At 37.0% G+C, this 23,674-nt stretch overlaps 1 protein-coding gene across 2 annotated transcripts in view; it reads left to right on the plus strand.

Moving 5' to 3' along the window:
* The window catches only part of sntg1 (syntrophin, gamma 1), a 53,416-nt gene that overhangs the window by 12,942 nt on the left and 16,800 nt on the right, over positions 1 to 23,674 (plus strand). For both annotated transcript variants that reach the window (XM_036519186.1, XM_036519187.1), the window contains exons 6-12: positions 234 to 275; positions 9,963 to 10,065; positions 11,111 to 11,193; positions 12,991 to 13,121; positions 14,028 to 14,157; positions 15,313 to 15,351; positions 17,314 to 17,430. In XM_036519186.1, the coding sequence (XP_036375079.1) occupies positions 234 to 275; positions 9,963 to 10,065; positions 11,111 to 11,193; positions 12,991 to 13,121; positions 14,028 to 14,157; positions 15,313 to 15,351; positions 17,314 to 17,430 (645 nt within the window). The remainder of the gene's footprint in view (positions 1 to 233; positions 276 to 9,962; positions 10,066 to 11,110; positions 11,194 to 12,990; positions 13,122 to 14,027; positions 14,158 to 15,312; positions 15,352 to 17,313; positions 17,431 to 23,674) is intronic.

Raw genomic sequence — 23,674 nt, forward strand, 5'->3', positions numbered from 1 at the left:
ACTGTAGGAGCCACTATTATTGCTGCTACATACTATTATTACTATGATTTTTTTTTGGTTCATATAGCTGAAAGCATATGTCCTACTGTATAATGGACACAAATGTGCAAAGAAAGTGTAAATCACCATGAGTACAGCTTCCCATAAAGTAATGTTGTAATAAAATATGAATTGGTTATGATGCTTTTGCTGTGATTATAGACATTTATTTTTAAATATCACTCTGTTTTCAGATAAATGGCATAAATGTGAGAAGCTACCGCCATGAAGAAGTGGTAAGTTGAAAATCAGTATGTTTTCTGTTTTTCACCTGAAATGAAGGTTATATTTAGCTGAAAGTGTATTTCTGGGGTAATTAAATGCTAAGGTTTATGCTAGGTTCCAATCAAAAGTTTCTCCTATTCACTAATTTCAAATTAGAGAGCCTTTGATGAAGCAGGTTTTCCATTATGAGAAAGCAAGAACCTCTCTGTTAATGGAAAAAAGCTGTAATCACTTTCAAGCTCAGTTTTATTGTAAGCAAGTACTTCAGAGTTTTAATTTGAGCAATAATTTGAATTGAGTTGACTTCATAAGAATGATAAATAAATTGTTCAATGTAGCGTGACATACCTTGCTTCAATATGACTCTGCATGAATTGCATATAAATCAATTCTACAATTACACAATTATAATCCTATACAAAAGGCAGGGTAACAACTCATGGCTTTGCTACAAACAGTACTACAGACATTGCAGTACTTCCCGACTAAAAACTTTAAGTCAACAATATCAAATGAGTGTATGCAATCCATATCATTTTTTCAACAGATTTTGAAGATGAGAAACAATATGAAGGGGTTGCTCATAGATCACATTTTGCAGTTTGACTCATACATTATAAAAAATATTCCATAATATTTTTCATTAATCTCATTCATTAATGTGAGTGCTGATCCAGTAATGACTATTATAATATTATAGTGACTAAGTTATAAAAAAATGCTTACTGGGGCTCCAGAGTGGCTCCATAAGCAAGGATCTCATCTTGTGGACTGGCTGAGCCCTACAGCCTGATTTTGAAACTAGCTGTGTCATCTTTTGACAATGCCTGGCATCCCACAGTGAGGGAAATTTGTTCCACTTGGAAAAGAGGTGGGTAAATTGACCAGGAATTCCTTGCCTCATCCTTCCTGGACACTCTGTGATTCATCAGCCACTTATGAGTTGCTCAGATGATGTCAGTGGTATAGTGCTTATTCTCCAACTGGCCTCCATTTCCCTGTGGTCCATTGTGTGATCTGTAGTACAAAGTGCATCTGTAGGACTGCACAGTTTTTTGCTGTGAGATGAGCAATGTGCAAATGGCATGGCTAAACAGGGCTGTATGAAGGGGAAAAAATATTTTTTTTTAAATAAAAGCTTGTTTGTATCTGTTAGCCAAAAACCTGTTGGTCAAAAACAACCTCAAACCTCATACCAAGAGAACCAAATGACCAAACAACAACTCCATTTGTTTTTCTGTTTTAGTACTAGGTCAAATCAGGTAGAACTGAGGAAAAAAAAAACTCTGGAAAATTCCCTGTAACCATAAAATGACTTTTGTCAAATTATGTTTGATGGACAACCAGACTTTTAGCAAGCCACAAGAAACATGGATACTTGAATACTTGATGTTTGTAGGAAACAAAGGAGTAGACACATTTGTGTTGTATATGACAGGAGATTATGAAGCTCTAAAAATGATGCAGTACCTATAATAATAGTAATGTGATAAAACCTTGTGAAATGTGGAATTTCCCTGTGTCATTTTTCTTTTGCAATGCATTACAGGGTGTCAAATTATACATGACTATTAATTATATGACTTCCATTCCCATAAAACTAAAGTATTCATGACTCTATAGAGGCATTTTACACCATGAATGAAGTGAGGTGCATTTTTAACTCTTTCAGCAGCATCTTGTTAGTCAACCAACAGTGTTATATTAAATGATTTTAATGAATCACAAGGTCTGAGGAGCTTTGAAGGTTCTAGTGTTGGCTACAAGCAGTTAATGCAATTTACAGGGTTTTTTCATAACACTTTGTCACCATTGTCATTGCATATCTAAAAATACATAAATAAATAAATAAATAAATAAGAAGCAGAAAAAATGGCTTTGGCTAATTTTCAGTGAGCTATTTCTTTTCAATGTAGAACAGTGGCTCCCACTTAAATACTAACTATGCTAAAATAAACTTCATAATGCCAAATTATCGTTTTGACTTCGAAAGTATGGTTTTAAGATTTGTTTTTTTTTTTTTTTAATTTTTGATAGGGTTAAACACCATGTGTTACATTGCTGGTGAAGTTAAACTGTAATCACTGTAATGAAACACATAAAGTGGGATAAACTGAACACGTTCTCATTTAAGCATTCAAGTCTCATTTATAGCAACATTGCATTTTCCCAGCATCAGCAACACGTCTGCAAATCTAATGGAAAAAACATGAGCCATAGCTTCTGAATACAGTATAATGGGTTACAGAGTTGAAGCAATTGCAAATTTACAGAAAGAAAACTTATCGTCAAGAAAACATATCAATAGGCAGAATTTCAAACAAAAGTTCAAAAGAGGACAGAACAAACATGCACTTCAAATAGGTGGCAATGGGCTCACCTGCTCTGAGTTCTGAGTAAAGCGCATTTTAATTTCAAATATTTCTGCATCTGCTCATGAATACACAATCATCTGTTTGGGTATGTATTTCACAGAGAAAAAAAATGCTGAATTGATACAATTCTTTGGGGGCAATGCTCACGTGTCTGTTGAAAAGAAATGATGCTTGCCTCTTTATACGGCCATCTTGCTGATAAAGCTACCTTTTGTACTTTGGGAAACTTTACGGGGGAATTTTATTAACATTTTCATGAATAAAATTATAAGCCCCTGCCACTGGATGCAGCAGGTACACACTGTTCTTATTGATGACAATCTCAAATTATAAGTCTGGCACCTGACATTCAGCCCACTATTACTCATGTTGTTTTAGGCTGTGGAGGAAAAAAAGGTGAGACATTTAATAGGGAGAAGGTACGGGAAGCGGATGTGAATTGACTGATGAGCGCAACAAGGGCGGAGGACTCTGAGCTGTATCAAAATGACAAGCCATCACCGAGTGATGCATTTGGAGCCTCCAGAACTCTTTAATTTAAGTCTGTTTGAGGTTGCATTAGGAAGTGTCTCATGAAGCAATGATTTGATTCTTGCGGAATGGACGTAATCACAGATTTTAATAGCGCGGGATGATTGGTGTAGTTGGCAAACGCACCTCCCGCAGTGGTGTTTGGAAATTTCATGTCAGTAAAAATAATAACTGCATTGCCTTTCCATTGTCATTCCATTTGCCCTGCATGGCACTTAGTATAGGAAAGTGATGGGTAGTGGTCAAAAAAGCATGGTGTGGCTGTGAATATTCAGAGCCCAGCAGTATTTTGGCACAGTGACAGACAGTTTTGCATTTACGTTTATACCACCTTAGATGTGGCACAGTGAGGTCTGGCATAGTGTCTACCAACTATGTCAGATGTGGAAAAGGCATCTGCTTATGAACACAAGCATTTAATTAACAATATTAATAAATTCTTATGAATAATAAATAATGATAAAAAATTGCAGTAAAAAAGTAAACTAAATAAAGTCAATCCCTAACAAAACATCATAAAACAAATGTGGAGATTACTAGTGTTGCATTGCTTGTAACATTGTCTAATTAATTGTGCCTTCTGTATGAACAGCAATAATCATTCCAGCAAATAGTCCTCAATGGTCAAATACTAAAACACTGACAGCCAAGAACAATATGAGCATGGTTCCAGTAGAGGGGTCTCACACCCACCATGGGAGAGAAAGGGGAACACAGAGAAAGACACCGAGTAATAATGGATCATGCATTTTTAATTCAGTGGGGACAGTGTTGTAAGTATTGGCAGTGTACAGAAACCTTGGAATTACTTCCGCTCAATTTCAGCCAATCTCAGCCATATGCTCCATAGCTAAAGCCCCATGTCTGTATTCCACACCTGTGACACTGAAGGTGACAACCGCATTGTCCCTCCGTACCACCAGGTCATTCCGCTGCACCATGGGGTATTTCCCTGTAGACTGTCAGTGTGTCTGTGAGGTCACGTTGCCTGTGCCCGCCATCGGTCAGCGGTGTCATTTAAGCCACCATCAGTGGATCCATTCCATCAATATCTAGACAGTTTGAGGTGTCAGGTGCATCATCACACCATATGTACACCATAAATCTTATAAATAATAAAAAAAAACCTTTTGTGCCATAAACCTTATACATTTAATACAGTAAAACTGCTTTAAAAAAGAAACTCTAATGACATGACATGACATTAGGATGAAAAAAATAAATGATGGGGAATTTCATGTAACTCCACTGCTGCTGTCAAGCAGGCACAATTTAATTAGTTTATGTTTTCCCCATTATATTATGGGCTACATTTTCATGACTAATATCTATATTTGACAGATACAGCCTATAGTTGAATAATCCTCTCTTAAGGACGCTTTGTGATCAAAGTGTAGCTCTGAACAATAGTGTTTAATGCAACAAGTGTCTGACTGGGAACACAGTGTACATACACAGAGCACAGCAGGTGTTTTGTATGCGACAGAGGGCTTTTGAATTTTTTAAAAACATTACACACTAATGAAGGTAATGGAAGACATACCTGCAACAAATTTAGCAAGCTTAGAGCATTACTTATAATAAACTCCGTAGAATATTTTATCCACTTGATTACCTTTATTTTCAAAACACATTCACCAGTTTGCTGACACATTCTTGCCTTTCCTATGCTGCTGTCTTCCTTTTTGTCTGATTGTCAGGGTTGCTACTGTCCACTTTTGCCAGAGTGCCATTGTGCCAAAGCTCATAGCCAACACACTTTAAAGGTATTGTGGTGAATGGCTTGATTGAGCAGTACATGGTCACCCCTTTTCCCCTCACGCAAGTCATTCAACACTGTTCTTCGGCCCTCCAGCTGCTTGTGGTGATGTTTGTGCTGTCATCATGTTGCTATTGTGCCAGCCCCACCACTTTTGACTTGCACACTGTATAAGAGACTAGCGTCCCTGCCACTCAGGCCCCTTGTCAATCACGTCTTCAAGTATAACAAGAACCACAGCCTTGCAATATTAAAAGGTCATATGAATCATAGATGTAGTCATTTCTCAGGAACAAACACAATGTGCATGTGTGTATGCGTGTTTACATTACTGTACAATATGTCATGAAAACCTTAAAGCAATGACCATTTTTAGCACAGATGGGTGAAATTGCATGAATGTTTTACACTGGTGAAATGTCAATGTACAGTTCAGTGAGTGACAGTATGGAAATGCGGTTGGGTAACTGGACTTTTGACCAGTACGTTGCGTATTCAAATTTCTGGGTGGATATTGATGCCGTACCCTTGTGCAAGATACTTCACTTGAACTACTTCAAGGAATATCTAGGTAGTAAATGGACAATTTGCCTTGAATAATACAAATGGATAATCTCACCTTGCAGTAAAAACTTTCTATTGTTTAGGTGGCTATCATCAATGGCAGGCATATATTGTGTGGAGCGGTAGTGCAGACTGAACTTATGATAAAGCCTTTGAAACTAAAACAAGTGCAAGGGTTGCTGTAATTGACCTGTCTTCAGGAATAACTGTCCTCCCGGCTGTAAGTTTAATTTGAAGGAGCAGTTCAGGTAAGGACAAAACAAACCATTTTGAACCTGGGGGTGTTTCGGAAATCTTGAAAATAATGATTCAAGATGAACGCTGTTACTGTCAAGAAACAAAACAAGGCTGGGTTGTGATAACTGCACAGTCTGATTAGGGAGAAGGGAAACAACAAAGGCTAACTGTCTTTAGGTATCTTTCTGAGTTGGTTTGGCTTTCAGTTAAAATCTTGCTGTAAACTCAATGTCACTGCCCATACAAAAATACATTTGGAATATATTTTAGGGGGGGTAGGAGGTTTTTTTTTTTTTTTTTTTTCAATCAATATATTTAAAATAAGAAAATTATTGCCTTTTTGGTATGTTGTAATATAGTCATACAAAGCAGAAATATATTTTAAATGTATTTGTAATATATTCTTGGGCTGAACAACGTTTTTCTCAATATGTTACAGTATTTTTATTTTTAATATGGGTGAATATAAAATAATAATTAAAAAAGTAGGGATAAATTGTCAAAATATTGTATGACAAGATTTACATTGTAACTTGATTCCATACCTTCAGGGATCTATAGAGGAAGTTTTCATGTCACCTGTAAGTGAATGTTTATGATGTATTACCTGCGTAAGTACTAAATATAAACACAAAATTTTGGATATTCAACCTATAACATGCTTTATAACCAAAGCAATACATTTACAGTGTGAACTGAAATATCCATAGCCTGTGATTGCTGGACCACCTGATGACAAACAGATGGTCATCTTTCCTGTGACCCAAGATGAGAGAATGACAAAGATCTCATCCAGTATCGTGTCATTAGGAAAATATGTGCATTAGCATACACGTCACAGGGCATACTTCTGTTAGCCCATTCAATACCTCATTAATCACCTGTATAATACAACTATTATTCCTGTCTGGATATTTATTTAATTGCAGGGCCAATGTTGACGTGTTCATTGCACCATGTAATTTGGATGGGTTTCTTCTCTGTATCAGCCTTATTTGAATGACTCTGGGAAATATTTACTTATCCCTTTTTCACTTACAAAGCCAATATGCTTGATACTGTGGAAATGACCTGTATTGCACACAGGCTGATGGGTATTGCTTATCAGTCAGTCTTGGCTACTTCCAGTGTTGGGATTTGTGAATGCTTCACCGTAAATTTATTAATTACCTGAATCTTAATGTTTGATGTCAAGTTATGAGACAGACTTTAAATTGAAATTCATTTTAATTAAATTTACGGCTTTAAACTGAAATGCAGTGTTGATTACTATTTGAACCTTTCAAAAGGTTCTTGTGATCATTTTGCAAATGTGTGTGTATAGACAAGAACAAAAATATGGCTCTCCCATAGACTTTAAAGGCTTCATATACCAAAAATTAGATAATGTTAGAAATATTACTATGGGAAGAGTATCATAAGAAAATTGGTAACTGATTTCAGTGGCGGAAGGATTTTTCATGTAATCAATAAAACTTCTGTCTCTCTTCCCACTTCACATAGTTCATGGATCTGTTTTATAAAAGTATGGCGTCATGCCTAACAACAACCCATAGCTGTGCCAATATTTATGATATACCACAGATTCTCATGCCATAACTAACACCGTATTGTTTTCACAAAATGTCCACTCCTTTCTAAAACTTATCTTTTACCTGAAATTGAGATGGAACTCATATTTAATCACTGAAATCAGATAATTATTTAAAAAAACAGGCATTCCATGGTTTGAAAATTCTTAATATGTCAAATTTTATGAAATGCCATGGAATGGTAACACACGCGTACTTGCGATGAGTAAAGCACCAGGTCGTTTTTACATAGATGCCTCAACATCCGGCTGTGGGGTGAGCTGATTCACAATGACAGGAGCCCAGTCTATTAGGCCAGGTTTGTCCAGGGCTCATTACAGATGGCAACAGTGACTTCGAGCAATTCCCTCAGACACCACGGGACCCTGATTTCCATGCAATCGAGAGCCACAAAATGTGTTCCAACATATCAGTCATTAAAATCCCTCTCTAACAATGTAAGCAAAGCGACCGTGGATGAATGGTGACACCTTTTTTCGTGACAGATGCCCTGTGAAATCTCATGGAACCTTTGCCAATGTAATGAAGCTGTCATTTTGACGGAGGCTTTCATATACTCTGTTTAGGCTATAGTTTGCACTGCTAACAGGGGACTTGTACTTGAGAATGCTTTTGATGAGAGAAAGCTTACATGGGAAACAAGAGGATGGGGCAGAAAAATACACTTTAGTGACATATTATGCTGGTGACATATTATACTTCAATTTGTCTGTAATGATCTTTAGTAATTTATTGTCTTGCAAAAAGTGCTACATGTTAAATATATATCCAACTGTTTTTTTTATCTGTACATAACCTCTTGCATTCCTAGTTCTTATTATATTACATTTTTCATTACCACCCCCCCCCCTTTTTTACTGAGGGTTATGCTGTTTATTTGCCTGTTGGCAATACAGAATTTTATAAAAAGGTTTCTAATATGCAATTAGTAAGTGGCTCAAAGTTCCAATTAAATATCAAAGGGAATCATCAACTGTGGGTCTTTGCACTCAAGATACTATGATCATTTTGCTTTCGTTAACCAAAGTCATTGAAGTTTTAATGATGTGCATCCACTAGAATTTGGAGAACTGTATGCTTAAATCTCATTGAGGATTACCATCACGGCCTACTGGGCATTCAGTAGCTGTCAAGGGAGCATAACATGTCAAATCTCATGAGTTCCAGCTGACGTGTCACAAAATATGGTGTGCATGTCTACATTGTTGCCACAGGAAGATTCTCGGCTCCGTAGGTTCCCTCTTGTATCCATGCAAAATAACGGCTCAAAAGCAAGCAAGCACTGGCAGGAAAACCACAGATCTAGTAATCTATTGGGGATGTGTTTGTTACTGCAAAGCTGTTGGCTGAGGTCAATTGAGAGGTTAATGGCATCTTGATGGCAGAGAATGTGTTGCATTGCTTTGCAAGCACAAGTAACTCTTAGCAACTAGGGCCTGTCTCTCTAGCTAGCTGTACAGCCACTGAATTCAAAGTGGTGAGTCAAAGCTGTATCAGTAAATTAGAAAAGCAAACAGAGGTGCTGAATTGACTTTGAATTAGTGTTTGGTAGTAATTACATCTTTCTGTTTTTTAAGAAAACAGTTATTTAGCACACTTCACATTGTTTGAAATCATGACTATGTTGGTATGTCTGCCTGTGCTGAGTTTTCCCAGGTACACAGATGTCTTGCATAAGGCCGATAAACTGGAACATTACCAGGAGTAAATTACAGAGGCCAAACTCTAATGAGCTTGTTATAAATATCCTGACTGGTTCCTGGTTTATATACAGAGGGACTCGATTCTGGCATAATCTATTCATTCTTAATGTCTATCATAGGAAAGGGAGCACATCTCCTAGCTGAGAAATAAATTTAGTAAGAAGTTGATATAATTAAATTAGAAATGTGCTGGGCAGTGATGGATCGTATAGACTTTAATGCTTTCGAGTAATATATCAGGGCACTGGTTCTTTTATGGTTCTTATAGCAGAGCCATAAGATTTATCAATTACAGTTAAGGGACTGCCACGTATTATTCCACTAATAACATTCCCTCGGTTTCATTGATATTGTGATTGTACGGCATCCGCGGGACCATTAGAGAGGTATATCAGCATTCTCAAATGGATCCTGAATCCAACGGGTCGGCATAAACCACAGATGAATGCGCTGTGCTGAAAGTGTCCAGGGGTCAGTAAATCATTTAAGCATTGTTAATCTACCATGGGGTGGTTTATTAGTGGTTTTCAAAGAGATCACCCCCCCACACCCCCACCCCGCAAACCCATACCTGTTGAGGGGCGGGGGTATCTGGGTTTATGAATTGTCATTTAGGGGTTGAGTTCTGAATGGAAATCCATGATACAGACATTCAGGCTAATATTAAATCAATGTCAATCTGTGATGCAAATAAGCGTTTTTTTTTTTTTTTTTTTTTTTTTTTTTTGCTTGCAACCAGAGGAAGCAGCCCAAGAAGTGATGGTGATCCTCACTAACTCACTCACTAAGCAGCTCTCGCAGTAATGGAAACCAAACACTAGGAGGAGTGAAGAGGACAGTAAAACAGCAGTAGCTTTTGGGCCGTGCCTTTGCGGTTCTCTTGTGTATGTCATGACGGTCGTGTGGGGTTGTGTGTAATTCTGCCTCTGTATCCCAGGTGCAGGTTTTGAGGAACGCCGGGGAGGAGGTGACATTGACAGTCTCCTTCTTGAAAAAGACACCGGCTTTCCTGAAATTGCCTCTCTGTGAAGATTGCACATGTATGTTTTTTTTTTTTTTTTTCCATTTTATATCCTTACATGTAGTGTCATTGCTGTGAAAAATCTCTGAATTATTTGATAGCATTTTGTTGCTTTCTGTTCCTCTGCACAAATGTTTAATTTATTTTCGCAGCCTCAGAACTCATGTACTGAACGGCATAAAAAAAAACAAAAAAACAAACAGCACTTTCTTAAATTTGTCTCCAAAAGTTAAGGACAAAGAGTCCCAAAGTATTGCTACTGCACAGAGGCATAAATCAAAGAGCTATATCACTGAAATAAACTCAGCACTGCAGTAGTCATCACCAGAGTCAAGAGAATAAATAAATCTAACCTTCTTTTGCCATTTACAAAAAGTGCTAAATCTCCAGTAACTGCAGACCTCTGGCGCACTGTCCCCCATATAAAACCGTATTCTCCAGATCGTAGCTCAGTCTTGCAAACTTGAAACACGAATCTGTTTCTTTGATGGCAGAATGCTGTACAAGCTCATTGTCTATGTGCATAAAATCAATTATAATTCAGCAAGTTATTATCATCCCATTAACTTTATCATTTAATTGCGATACATGTTGACTGAGACCAGATCTTCTGAGCCCAGTAATGAAGGCGTAACAGCATTTCTTTGTCATTTAATAATACGGTTTGTTTTTTCTTTTTTTTTTTCAGAAATATAGTGCAATGCATTATTAATTCCTCTCTCATTTGCATGTTAATTCATGCCTAGGTTTAATATGTGGGACGATTTTCACTCTCAGAAGACCATGTGCCATGTGTTCACCTGTGATTAGTACAAAGATGTCTGCTATTTTTAGCTCAACTCCCACGACTCAGTGGGTCACAGCTTCATCACTTTTAATGTTGACATAACAGATGTTGGGTCCATTCCAAGCCAGATTTATAGTTCTAGTACATCTTTTTAAATCACTGATTTCAGTGTAAAGATGGGAATTCATCAGTGGGGTTTGGCACATTGTGTGAAAATTTAGTCATTACAGTGCAACTGTTTCATAAACTGCATTGCCAATGTTGTCTTTGCTGTCAGGTGTACCCAGTGACCAGAGCAGCGGAACGTCATCACCGCTCTGTGATAGCGGTTTACACTTGAACTATCATCCAAACAATACGGTAAGGATGGGGAAGCCACACAACCTAACTTATATTAAGATGATAATATTTGGCTGTTCCTTAGGTGACTCAGCCACCTAAGGTGCTCTCTCCAAGCTCAGGCTAGGCCTTACGGCACAGGTTTGGTTTACGCTGTGTAATTAGCTGACAATGGCCAGGAGCTTACAGTGGCTTAACAAGTGAGCTCTGTTCTGCTGGGGTAGTGTTGAGCTTGCCAGCATGGGTTTCATGTCTGACCACTCTCAGGCACCTTGCAACTTATCAGGCACCAATGAGACTCTCAGATTGGTGCTGTGGTGTACTGTGGCTTTCACAGTCTGCAAAATAGTCAATGCAGGTGTGTGAGTGTGTCAGAGGATTGCATTCCCTGTCACCAGTGCTACTACACTGAAGTTGTCACGGTGAGATGAGCCATATATGGTTGGCAATTGTAAAAACTGTAGGGATTGAAAAAAAAGGGGAAAATCTTAAAATGTACCATGAATGCATCAACAGTGTTTTCGATCAAAAACATTCATAACATCAAAGTAGTAGGTAAAGATGCCTCAGCTGTGAATAATCACTTTCATCATGTACTCAGATTAAGAGCAAAATGTATGACTTTGATGATTAAAGGAAGGCAACTACCCTGAAATAATTTATATTTAGTTAATACTGTGCCTGTGATAATAGGCTCTGGGCACATCTTCAAGAGCAACAGAAAGTAAAGAATATGTTCCTGGTAGGAAAGAGGTTTTTCATTGATAATGAAATTCTGAGAGCAGGGCTGGGGCAGAGAGAGTGAGCGAGAGAGAGAGAGAGAGAGAGAGAGAGAGGCTTTTACTCTCAATTTTCAAAACATGATTTCATTTATATTTTATATTAAACTGTGGGTAAAGTTTGTGACTATCCTTTTTTTTCTTTTGGATATACTTTGTGGAAAAACATATGATAGCAATAATAATGAAAACAAGAACCTGCAATAAGTATCCCAAATCTGTGTGCGCATGAAGAGAGCTTAGGTTGACTGGTGCCATGTCCAAAAAGGTGCTGACTGCAGTGCATGCTGGGAAATACTAATCATCAAAAAGAAACTATAAAAGAAACTTACTAATTAGAGTGTATACATTAAATATACTGCAACTTAACTACTTATTACAGGTGTAATGCAGAAAATCAACCTATACATATAGTATCAGTAAAAAGTTCAGACACACCTACTCATAGAAGGGTGTTTTTCTTTTTTTTACTGTTTTCCACATTTTAGAATAATAGCAGACATTAAAACAATGAAATAACACAAATTGAATTATACAGTATTAAACAAATCAAAACTCGTATGTTTTAGATTCGTCAAAGTATCCAAAAATATTTTTTAAAAATATAATTTTTTTGGAAAGAAACTCATACATAGACAAATATAAATAGTGAAGTAGAACAAGTAAGAAATTTGAAGCATTTAAGCATATGTCTTAATCAAAATGCAACTGAATGCATGTTTCCCATGATCCCATAATCAGGTGTGTCCACACTTTTGACTGGTTCTGTATATTAACCTATAGAGCTACAGCTCACTGTATATCCCAATGCAAAATGAATTTATTCATAAAATCTATTTAACAAATGTTGATTATGAAAATATGGGATTAAAAAAAGTTTTTAAAACCTAATGTTCCAGTTCTTACATGTGAAGTTGTTCCCATGTTATTTATGTCTTGCAATGAAAACATTGATGTCCTAATTATAAAGGAATATATGCAACTCTTCATTTCCGTCATGCAAGTGTGTGTGTGTGTGTGTGTGTTTCAACTGTTCCAGGACACGCTGTCCTGCTCGTCATGGCCCACGTCTCCGGGGTTACGGTGGGAGAAGCGATGGGTTGACTTGCGCCTCATCCCCCTGCTTCATTCTCGCCTGTCACAGTATGTCCCGGGTTCGGATGTCTGCAGGTGAGCCGGGGCTATCTGCTGTCAGCACCCTCCCTCAGGACTTCAGGCGCTGTGGCTTGAGTGTCATCATCGGGCGCCCAAGGCACGACAGTATCTCCAGTAAACTGACCGTGATGTGAAGCTGCAGAATAGGTCTTTATATTCGGTTAAGGTGTTTAAGGTATGAGTGGGCGTGTTTTTATTCAACCACGTGCCATCTTAGTGATATAATTTTAACCCCAGTCACAATGTGTTATAATATGTCAGAATATAATATAATATAATATAATAGTGCAGAAAATAATCATCTTTTTGCATGTAGTTGCAAAGGTATGCCAGCAGTAATTTGATGGTTAAGATTCATGATGCTATAAGAAACACAGTGGGAGATGGACTCAGTCTTAGTTGACTGTAGCAAGCACAAACTAAGTGTGCATAAGGGCTGAATATATCTTCAGTTAGGTGTTGCAAACCACTAGTATTTTTTCTAGAATGATTTGAGATGCCATTTAAATAACAAAACATTATGTAGCAGAAATGAAGACAACCAAACTGAAGTAGTAACATGTGAAATGAGTGAAGAACCACCTCTAAACTATTTTAAGCATTATGTTGGCCATAAAGATTATTTTGCTACTTGGACCTCTTTAGTATTTATTGATATGATCAAACATTTAAAAATGTAAATCACGAGGTAGGTGAAATATTATCAAGTTTGATAACAGTGTTAAGGCCCCTTGAATGATGACCTAGCAATTAGTGGGTTTATACTGGGTGCGGAAAAAAAGACTGCTGTGATATAATTAATGTGATAAGGTAACTATACTTGAATACATAAAGGCCTGAATTGAGGATGTTATTGATGTGTGCCCTTCATCGACTTGATTGTGATATCTTCTATCCTCATATATTCTGACATGTCTTTAGGCAAAATGCATTTCAAGTGATTGCAGTGGATGGGGTGTGCAGTGGAGTAATTCAGTTTCCCACTGCTGAAGACTGCTTAGACTGGCTTCAAGCTATAGCAAGTAATATATCTGGTCTCACAAAGCACAATGTAAGTATCAAATGCTGTGCTATTCTCTTGATGCTTCTAATAAATAATGTATTTGTATCATTTACTATTCATAACCACTTAGCCCTTATAAATAAGAACAATAAGCCGAGCTAATCAGCTGTGCCATTAATGTCTTGGAGGGCCTTTTTCATGATTGTTTTTGGCTACCAGAGTAATATCTATCTAACCAACGCCAATCAGCAGCACCATATACATTGGAAGGTGGGTGTTAAATTTTAATGGGCTGGTTTGCCCAAAAGCTCTAAATGAATAGGACAGGCAACCACCGAGAAATACTGGAGCACTGTGAGGATTGATAAAAAAAAGATTTTATTTTATTTTTCGATATATAATATCCCCCGACTTCAGTGCATTTGTTGCTGATATGTTCCATCTTTGAGAGACCCACACTGTAACACTTTTTATCAGGTTTAATTTTCCAGGCAAGGCTTTGATTTGTCTAATTATGTAAGGATTCTCTTGAATACAAATAATGTTATCAGTCAATAATGAGGTCTGCTTCCATGTGCGATGTTACTTTATGTAAATACTTTCAAGCCACCAGAAAAAGGCAGCTACCTGGGTGCTATTGATTTGCTGATGCATAGGTGGTGGTTAGAGGTGAAAACTGACAACCAGTAAACGCTGCTATGATTTCAGCCTATGAGTATCCTGGTACCCATTATGCACAATATAGTATCCATACTGTGTATATTAATGTCTTGATGCTAATTCTTGCTATAATCAACTAGTTGTTTTCAAATGCATATGCATCACATGAACGGACTACCTGTAGTGGAGACATTCAGTTTAGTTACATTTTTAATGCCTGTGTCCATTACTCCACAACACTGTCCAGTATCTGTTCTAGATTCTGTTTTCATCAAATTTGCTGTAAACTGTTAATGAAGCAATTTTGATTTTGGTACTTTTTATAAAATTGTAACTACATTTTATAGTTTTTAAAAAGACATTGGATATCATATGTCAGTCATGAAATTGTGCATATGTTGACCTCACGTTTTGCAAAATTTTGTCCGCAATTATTTAATATTAAAATTGACATTAAATGCAGCTGAAATGATTTAGAAAAAATCATTGATCATTGATTTGCCTGTATTGTATGTTTCTGACTAAGGGTTTTTGTTGTTACAGGTGAAGAAGATAAATAGAAATTTTCCAGTAAACCAACAGGTAAAAAGAAATTTCATTCTCATAATTTCATGAACAAAATTTGGCATTCTGTTGACCCTCTCTATTACACAGAATTTAATTTATTTTCCATTTTTCCCCCCACGTTGTATGTTTATTAACCTGGTTAATATCCTCTCAACTATCATAACCCTTGCTATGACTTTTTTTCTAAAACGCACTTATGATTAGGTATAAGTTGCACATTACCTTTCTACCTTTTACCTCTTTATTTTCAGTGTCCCTATTGGAGGATAGCTGAATTGCTTCTGATTTTACAATGGTTTCATTCAGCCTTCCATTGTGGGTTCAAAGTGGACCTTGAAAGACACACAGCCACCTGTGTTAAACCATGTTTCCTCCACCATAATGCATACTGTTTTTTTTCACATTTTTATACCATTTTTAAATTTGGTTTTAACAAAACATTGTGTTTTTGCTGAAACAGCATTTCTTTTCAGTGTAAATATTATTGTACATCTCATATTGTAGCATGAAAAGATTGTGTAGATAAGTTACACATACATTTGTGCAATCAATTGCACTTACATTATATTTGAAACATTACGTATCAATAGTAACTAGCCAGATAACTAGATACTTTTGTGTTGGATAGCTTATTGGCTGGCTGTTCCTCTTAATCTGTAAGAGTCAAAATAGCTTCAATCTCTTGTGTGATCAATGTTCCTTAAAACCAAGTTGCAAATCAAGCCTGAATAGTATCAATTAATCAAAAGGGCTAGCAGTTGCTTGTGTTCTGCTAATGGACCGTTGTGCCTCATTTTGTCTGGTAGTAACTCTGATTTACAGATTTTGACAATTGCAGTGGCAAAGTTGTGGCATGCACTAGCATATGTTGTATTTCTTGATATATGTATTATTTATATTTTTGGCCCTTATAGAATTATTTTCCCCAAGGTAGCACTTCGTATTTATTGTGAAAGTCATAAAAGGTAATTAGTAAATGGACAATAATGATTAGATATTTCCATTCCTCATCCTGATATTGAGGTATTGATGATCTGCTTGCCTTTATTAGGGGCCGTACTTTTACATGAGCCCTGTGAGAGGCTGTGAGAGCACTCCCTCTATTTTATGTGTAGTCATTGAAAATAATCCACCTCATCTTCCAGTCAGTAAAAAGGACCATTTTAAATCTGAAATTCTTGCCTGGGGAACACTGAATATATTGCATAAACAGTTTGGGGGGGGGGGGGGGGGGGGGGGGGGTTGGGGGGTAATAATTTCTTGCTCAAAGACAGAAAGAGATTTTTTTAAGAAATCAACATGCTAGTGTTCCTCTGTACAAAAGAACAAACCTGTATATTTCATTTAATTGCAAATGCATGTTATTTGTCCTGTTCTGGTTTTCCGGAGCCTACAGAAAATAAGACAAAAGGCATAATGAATCTTCCACTGACAGCTATATATCCAAGTCTCCTTGACATTTTCATGGTCTGAAAGAGACAGGGAAGTCTCAGTCTGATTTGTCTTTGACTAAGGTCAAGGTGTATTGCCATACAGTAATTTGATTGTTTGGAATATTGTAGAGCTCACGTTGTTAGTATTCCACCCACTTGCACTGAGCTGATTTTGAACAATCACCTCATCATGATGAAGGAATTAAATGACAGATGCAATTTCCCATGATGATGGATGCCTTTTTAGATGGAATTAGTGTAACAAGTCATGCACATTAAGAACCTGAGAACCAGGGGGGAAAGCAAAAAAAAATCAACCATTATATATGCATTGCGTCTATGAGCACACATCATAACAACCCGCTGTCATAAGAAGTGACTACTTGTCTTGAGTATAACCTGCAGTGGTTTTGTCGTTTGTCAAAATTTCCTGGGAAGGAATGTAAATCAAAATATTTCAGCTGATGCAATCAACTTGACTTAATGATTAAGCAAAGGTCTTAAGCCTTGCCCACTCAGTGGACTGTGCTGCTGTCTTTGGCAGATCATCTACATGGGTTGGGTAGATGAGAAGGAACAGGACTCTGTACAGGACCGAATGTATACACCAAAGTTCCTTGCCTTGAGAGGGTCGTCGCTCTTCAAATTCTCAGCACCTCCGGTAAGCGTCTCCTTCTCCTTTTCAGCAGTTGCTCGGAAAGGAATATATCTGCATTAAAATATGCACAGTTTAAAGAAGAGGGTCATGAAAAACTTTCATTTTATAGTTAGTGATTTATATCTGATTAAAAGTGGGTTGAAAGAACACACTGAGGTTTGAAAGATCAAGAGTCAGAGAAGGAACCACAGTAAATGCATATGAAAATACATATGTATAGGCTACTGTGACATTTTCAAGATTGCATCATTGTACAAAATGGTCAGGCTGTGTTTTGCAACATATGTATACATAATATATATGTATGTATATAAAGTACCAGTCAAAAGTTTGGACAGACTTGCTCATAGAAGGGTTTTTTCGCTATTTTCCACATTTTAGAATAATAGTAAAGACATCAAATCTATGAAATTACAGAAATGGAATTATGCAGTGACAAAAAGTGTTAAGTCAAAACTCTCTTATATTTTAGATTCTTCAAAGTAGCCCTTTTTTCATTTATACATAGTATAAAAGTTGATGTCTATTTATGTTTGTTTAAGAAACAGATTTCAGATGTGTCTTTTTTGTGACTTTTGACTGGTACTGTATATCATTGGTGTATCAGATCGTATATCAGAGATGTGCAGTCACCAACACTCAACACCTCTTAAACCTAACGCCTAGTCTTGTTCAACTAGGGAGAGGATATGCCTTAGGCTGATAATCACACAAGATGAAAGTATCAAAGGGGAGTCGTAAAAAGGAAGCATTTGCAACAGGTTCATCTTAGCATGCTGCAAACAACAGGATTTGCACAGGATCAAGACGGTATTTCATAACCCGCAGTCTGATCTTCTGTTGATCCCGTTCTCTTGGGACAGTTGCGGTGGTCTTTTGAGATCCGCTTTTTGTGATTTGGTTAAGCCTGTTCTGGTATGGCATGTGTGGCACAACAAACAAGATGATTGCCAGATTCCTCCATCAAATGAGCAAAAAGCAAAGCTAAGTTGATGTTAAATGTGTCTTGTCTGACCTACAACCTGTTCTGAGAGTGAAGTGAAATTGTACAGATATACACTGATTTTAATGTCTGACAAAATGACTGTGAAAGACATTCTTATCCATTTTCTTCTTTTCATGTAGCTATTCATACATGTATGATTGATGGGTAGTCAAACATCACAATATCAATCAATAATCAATCCTCTAACAAATCAACAGACGTACAACTCAACACAAACTAAAATTTTAGTTTCCCAGGGGGCTGCACATAATTTATGAACGTTGCAATTCGGACTACAATGAGAAATAATACATAGCTGCAAATTAAAATGAATTTTCTTGAGACACATGATTGAAAGATCAAATGTTTGCTGCAATTAAGAGCAACCTTATAAATGAAAAAACTAAACTTCAGGGAACCTTGTGCTAAACTGCAACAGATAACCAACGTCCATTGCAAAAGTTAATAATGCAACTAACATCAGTGGACCCAAATCCTCCTGGTTATTTTTTGTTTCACTTTATGGGTTTCACAGCTTTCAAATACTTTATTAAAATATTCTCTTTCATCCATGAAGGTAATATGTTACATGTTATATTGTGCAATACAAAAACTAGGTTTAAACAAACACCAATAATTTATTTTATTCCTTTTTTCCCATTATTGGTGTACGTTACCTGGATACTTTGAACTGTGCAGTTATAATTTGGTTTTGAAGTGTTATCACATTTAAATCTCATGTAAACCAATTCGGGATCAGGATGAATTCTGAATAGAATCTCACAGATTTAAGGAAAGATGGTACATTTTTACAATAATTTACACAAGTCTCTTTAATTTCAAGGACACATTATTTCCCCTTTGTAAATTTTCCACCTCTAAGCAATACATTACTGCATTGTTTACATGAGGCAGGGTAACGCTGATACACTAGCAGGGAGAAGGAATATATTATCCAAGGTAAATACAGAGGATAATTTAAGAGTGATCATTCTGTGTTTGCTTCCCATGGGACTTGATCTGACAATGAACCAAAATGCAATGAGACGGCATGTTTACACTCTGTCAAACAGAGTTGACCAAAGTGCTGTTAATTCACATAATCAATGTGCTCCTACACACTGGAGTAAATATACAAGTCATCAGGAAGATTAAAATAGTGACAAGCTGCTTCACAAATCCCTTGCCGAAAGTATTTGAGCCGTCTCTAATCAAAAAGAAGAGAGAATTCTTAGGCTTCCATTCTTGTGTTCTAACAAAGGTGAATGGCTGGGCTTATACTGAGCATAGTGAAAGCATGCAGGATATGTACTCAATGCCAGTAAGAAAAACAGATGTCTTTGAAAGGAAAAAAAAAATGGTGTACAAAGGTATCAGAGCTAAAGGATACAGGAACGGGGGCACAGAAATCCTACCTAGAATTTTGTTTTCTTAATGGCTTCCTGTTACTAGTTGTAGCTAGTTCGCACTTGTTTAGTCTTGGTATAGTTTTTTTTCAACGTATATCCTTTTAAGGTTTGTTCTGATAACAGGAAATCATCTCTGATACTGGTCCTTTTTTAGTAGGTAAACATACATTCTCTTTCTCACTTAAAGCTTTTTTTGAAATTTTGACATGTCTCCATTAAAAAAGGTCTTGAAAATAAACCAGCTCATGAGTTAGCAAAAATGAATGCAACAAGAAAGTGGAGAACCTGGCTAACACCTCTCACAAAAACGATACGGCCTTTTTTTTTTTTTTTTAAATCCTCAAACAAAAGCAACCAGCTCTGAGGACTGTACTGCACTTCTCAGCTGCAGTGTGCAGAAGTGAGCCTCCCTTTGTAGCCACTCACCTGTATTTAACTATCCTTAATTAAGCAGGTGGGACCAATTAACCAGGTGCTGGTTCACAAAAATACAAAGACAGACAAATGGACAATATAAATTGCCAATTAAACGATGAGCCTGTTCAGATGCAATTCATTGACATGAGCTCATTTATTAACAAATTAGCAATTGCAAAGGCAACCTTAGGGCACATACTGTATTTAACAATTAAACACAGTTTTGCGGAGAATAGGTGAAGACTTTCCACCACAAAGCAACTATCATATTAATGGGATCAATATGTTTTATGTAGGCTTAAAGTTAGTTAAAACACAGCAGGCTTAGGAAAGAAAATCTAAAATCTAATTAGTCTAAAATCAACTCTACAGTTAGTCACATATGCAAAGAATCACAGCAAACAAATGCTAACTGTAAAACTGGTTAATATCACAGTGCAATCAGATTTGACCCCAATAATACGAAGGAAAGCAGTTTTGCATTTAATGTGAAATACATCCTTCAGGTGTTTACTCACATGAAGCAAAGACGCTTCCCTTTGTCAGTCAAGACTGTCGGGAAAATGAAAATGTCATGGAGCTCACCAAGGTCAAAAGATGCTGTGAAATTACCACATGCTTGTGCAATCAGGAAAATGCTAAACACAGGCATACAGTGTAAGCAGATAAAAATAAAATAGCTACTGCTGATTTCATTTCAAGTAAGCATAAACAAACAGGTTTCTTGTTGAGCACTGTCGATGTTGCACCCCACTATTTCATTCTTGGATGCCAATAAGAAAAAAATTTGCAGTTGTTGGCAATCTGCTGTAAGATGCGTGAAATTAGTTTCTAGAGTAAAATGAAATGCTTTCATCAAGTAGGAAAATAGCTAATGGTAGGAGTTATTGATAATTACTCAAAGGGAACATTTCTTGAATGAGGCAGATTGATATTTTGCACAGCATGTAATGTGCCTGTACTGTAGAATGTAAGAATTAAGGAAAGCAACAGACATCTCAGAAGTACTGTGCATAACCATGTTTGTCAACTGGGTAGGCAGGTTAAAATCTTTCAGTTACGTGATTGAATATGTATTCGCCAAGAAGCCCGGTGTGATAAAATCAGTATTTAAATACTTAGCAGGTTTTCATCAACCTGCTGTCAGTTGTTGTTTTTTTTTTTTTTTGAAAACCTGCAGGCCACACATTCTGACCTTGCATGACACAATGTGTTTGATTCTGTTTCTATGCTTGAGCAGAATCTGGCAATAATAGCTCTAAGGTGTGTATTGGTGCCTAAGTATTTGGACTGGAAGGGTTTTCACACTAAGAATGCTATTGATGGTGGATGACAGACAAATATGGCCAGGCTGTCAGTTATTTCAAAACAAGGGAAAGGTTACAACTAAGAAAATACAACTGTATACTAGCAAAACAATTGGGCTAGAGGTAACACTTAAATTGTTATGGTGAATGTAAAAACCCATATATATATATACACTGCTGGTTATATATATACTGCTGGTTATTAGTGCTAAAATCAGAGCACTAATCAAGTGAGGAAAATTGAGTTCCATCAGAACCAGTTTCTTGTTAACTTATTGTTGCTCCTGTAGATTGTGAACAGTAACAGCTTTGTTATACTTGTTGAGTTTACATAGCAGGTTCTCAAAATGTGTGCACATGTTCCACAGGGAAATGTCAGGGAAATGCTGGGAAATAGTCAAGCCAGTGCGGATTTAGGCCTGACATTTGCTCAAACATTGTTCCCTGAGCTGAAAATGTCAATGGAAACTGGCAGATTGACACTGCCAGCACATTACAGCAGCAGCTTCTTGCTCCCCTCTGTTCAGTCCAGACAATGCCGGTACATACAGGTCAAGAAAAGGCATTACGGTTCGAGCCTAGTGTCCCCTTATATTCAAGTTCTTTTATGGAGTTTGGTATTACTGTGGTGCAGGAGGAAGCTCAGTGTTTTTCACCCTTCCCCAACCAATCTCTTCTGATGAAAAGCTATGATCCCCAACCTGTCACCATTTTATATGACAGTGAATGAGCCTGTCCACTTGTATTATTTTCTGAATTGTAAGCAGGTTCTGCTAGGGTAGCTTTGACATCGCCATGACAGCATTCAATGGTGCAGATCGGTCTCCCTTCCTTTCATTTGCATAATATCCAGGCGATTCATAAAACCAATTTCTGGTGGTGAGATGATGTCAATAATACCTCCGAAAAAATGGAGGTGTTGCAGATTCACCCTATTTTCCACCCATTGAGACAATGTCTTCTGAAAATGGTCTACATGGATACAAGACAGGGGTGTTGAATGGTAGTCAGGGCACTGGATCGGGGATGTGACAGCTGAGTTTAGAATCTTGAGCAGGCCACATCAGTTGAATCTCAGGTAAGTGACTTCACCTCGTATGCACTGTTTAAATCTCTTTTTAATTGATGACAGAATGTATAAGATGTAAATGTGTTAGCTTTGCTTATCAACCAAGCAAACATAATTCAGTGAGTGTGCACAATGGTACAGTTAATCACACATTTGTGACAACTATGGATTAAAATGTTCTGGTGTGCCAGGTGTCAACATGTTCTCTTTATTAGTGCTATGAGTTCAGGGCTAGCCCTAGGCCACTGCAGTGAGTCTCCTGAGGCGAGAGACAGGCCAAATATACATGCCGTTTGAGTTATAGAAGAGCTACAAGAAATTATTTTGACGTCAGACACTGATGTACTTGTATCTCTGAAAGCGAAATAAAGAACATATCTTTCAACATATTTAAACATCGATTCAGGTATATACTGAAGTCATTTTAAGTCATGCTTATGGTATTTGCTACTGAAGTTATTCAGAAAAAGGTCATGGTCATTCTTTTGAATTCCATTGGATAAATATCCCACTGAAAAACAGTATAGCTGAATTTAATATTCTGAATTTATTATTGATTTTTTTATTGTATTCAGTGCCCCTATTTGACTCCACAGTACTATTGGTATCTAGCAAACTGTTTTATAGCAAGCAGTTAAGTTTAAGAAATCTTTAAAGCCAGCCCGATTTGAATTGCTTTCTCGCTTTTTCATTGCTAAAGTCATGCAGTATTAATAAGTTAATTGCTTCCTTTCCATCAGGTTGCTTTTTGTTTGATTCAAAGTCCCTCCTGAATTATGTTACCTGAGTTATATGACGTGATTTTACTGTACTACGTGTTACATTATACAAAGCTAGTTTACACAGTCTGGCACAAAGGGAAACATTTGATCAGTCTGTTGGTTAATCAGAGTGAATGAGCCCCTGAGAAGTCCAGCCAATTAATTTTTGTATACAAAGTATTAAATGTAAAAAAGGGAGGATGAGCCTCTAAGGAAACTATCAATCTTCATTGATTTAAAGGAATGAAAAATTAATCAGTTCAAAGAGATTGTTTCCCCATCATCACTGGTTACACCTC

This window comes from Megalops cyprinoides, chromosome 24 (assembly GCF_013368585.1).
Source record: "Megalops cyprinoides isolate fMegCyp1 chromosome 24, fMegCyp1.pri, whole genome shotgun sequence".
Lineage (NCBI taxonomy): Eukaryota > Metazoa > Chordata > Actinopteri > Elopiformes > Megalopidae > Megalops > Megalops cyprinoides.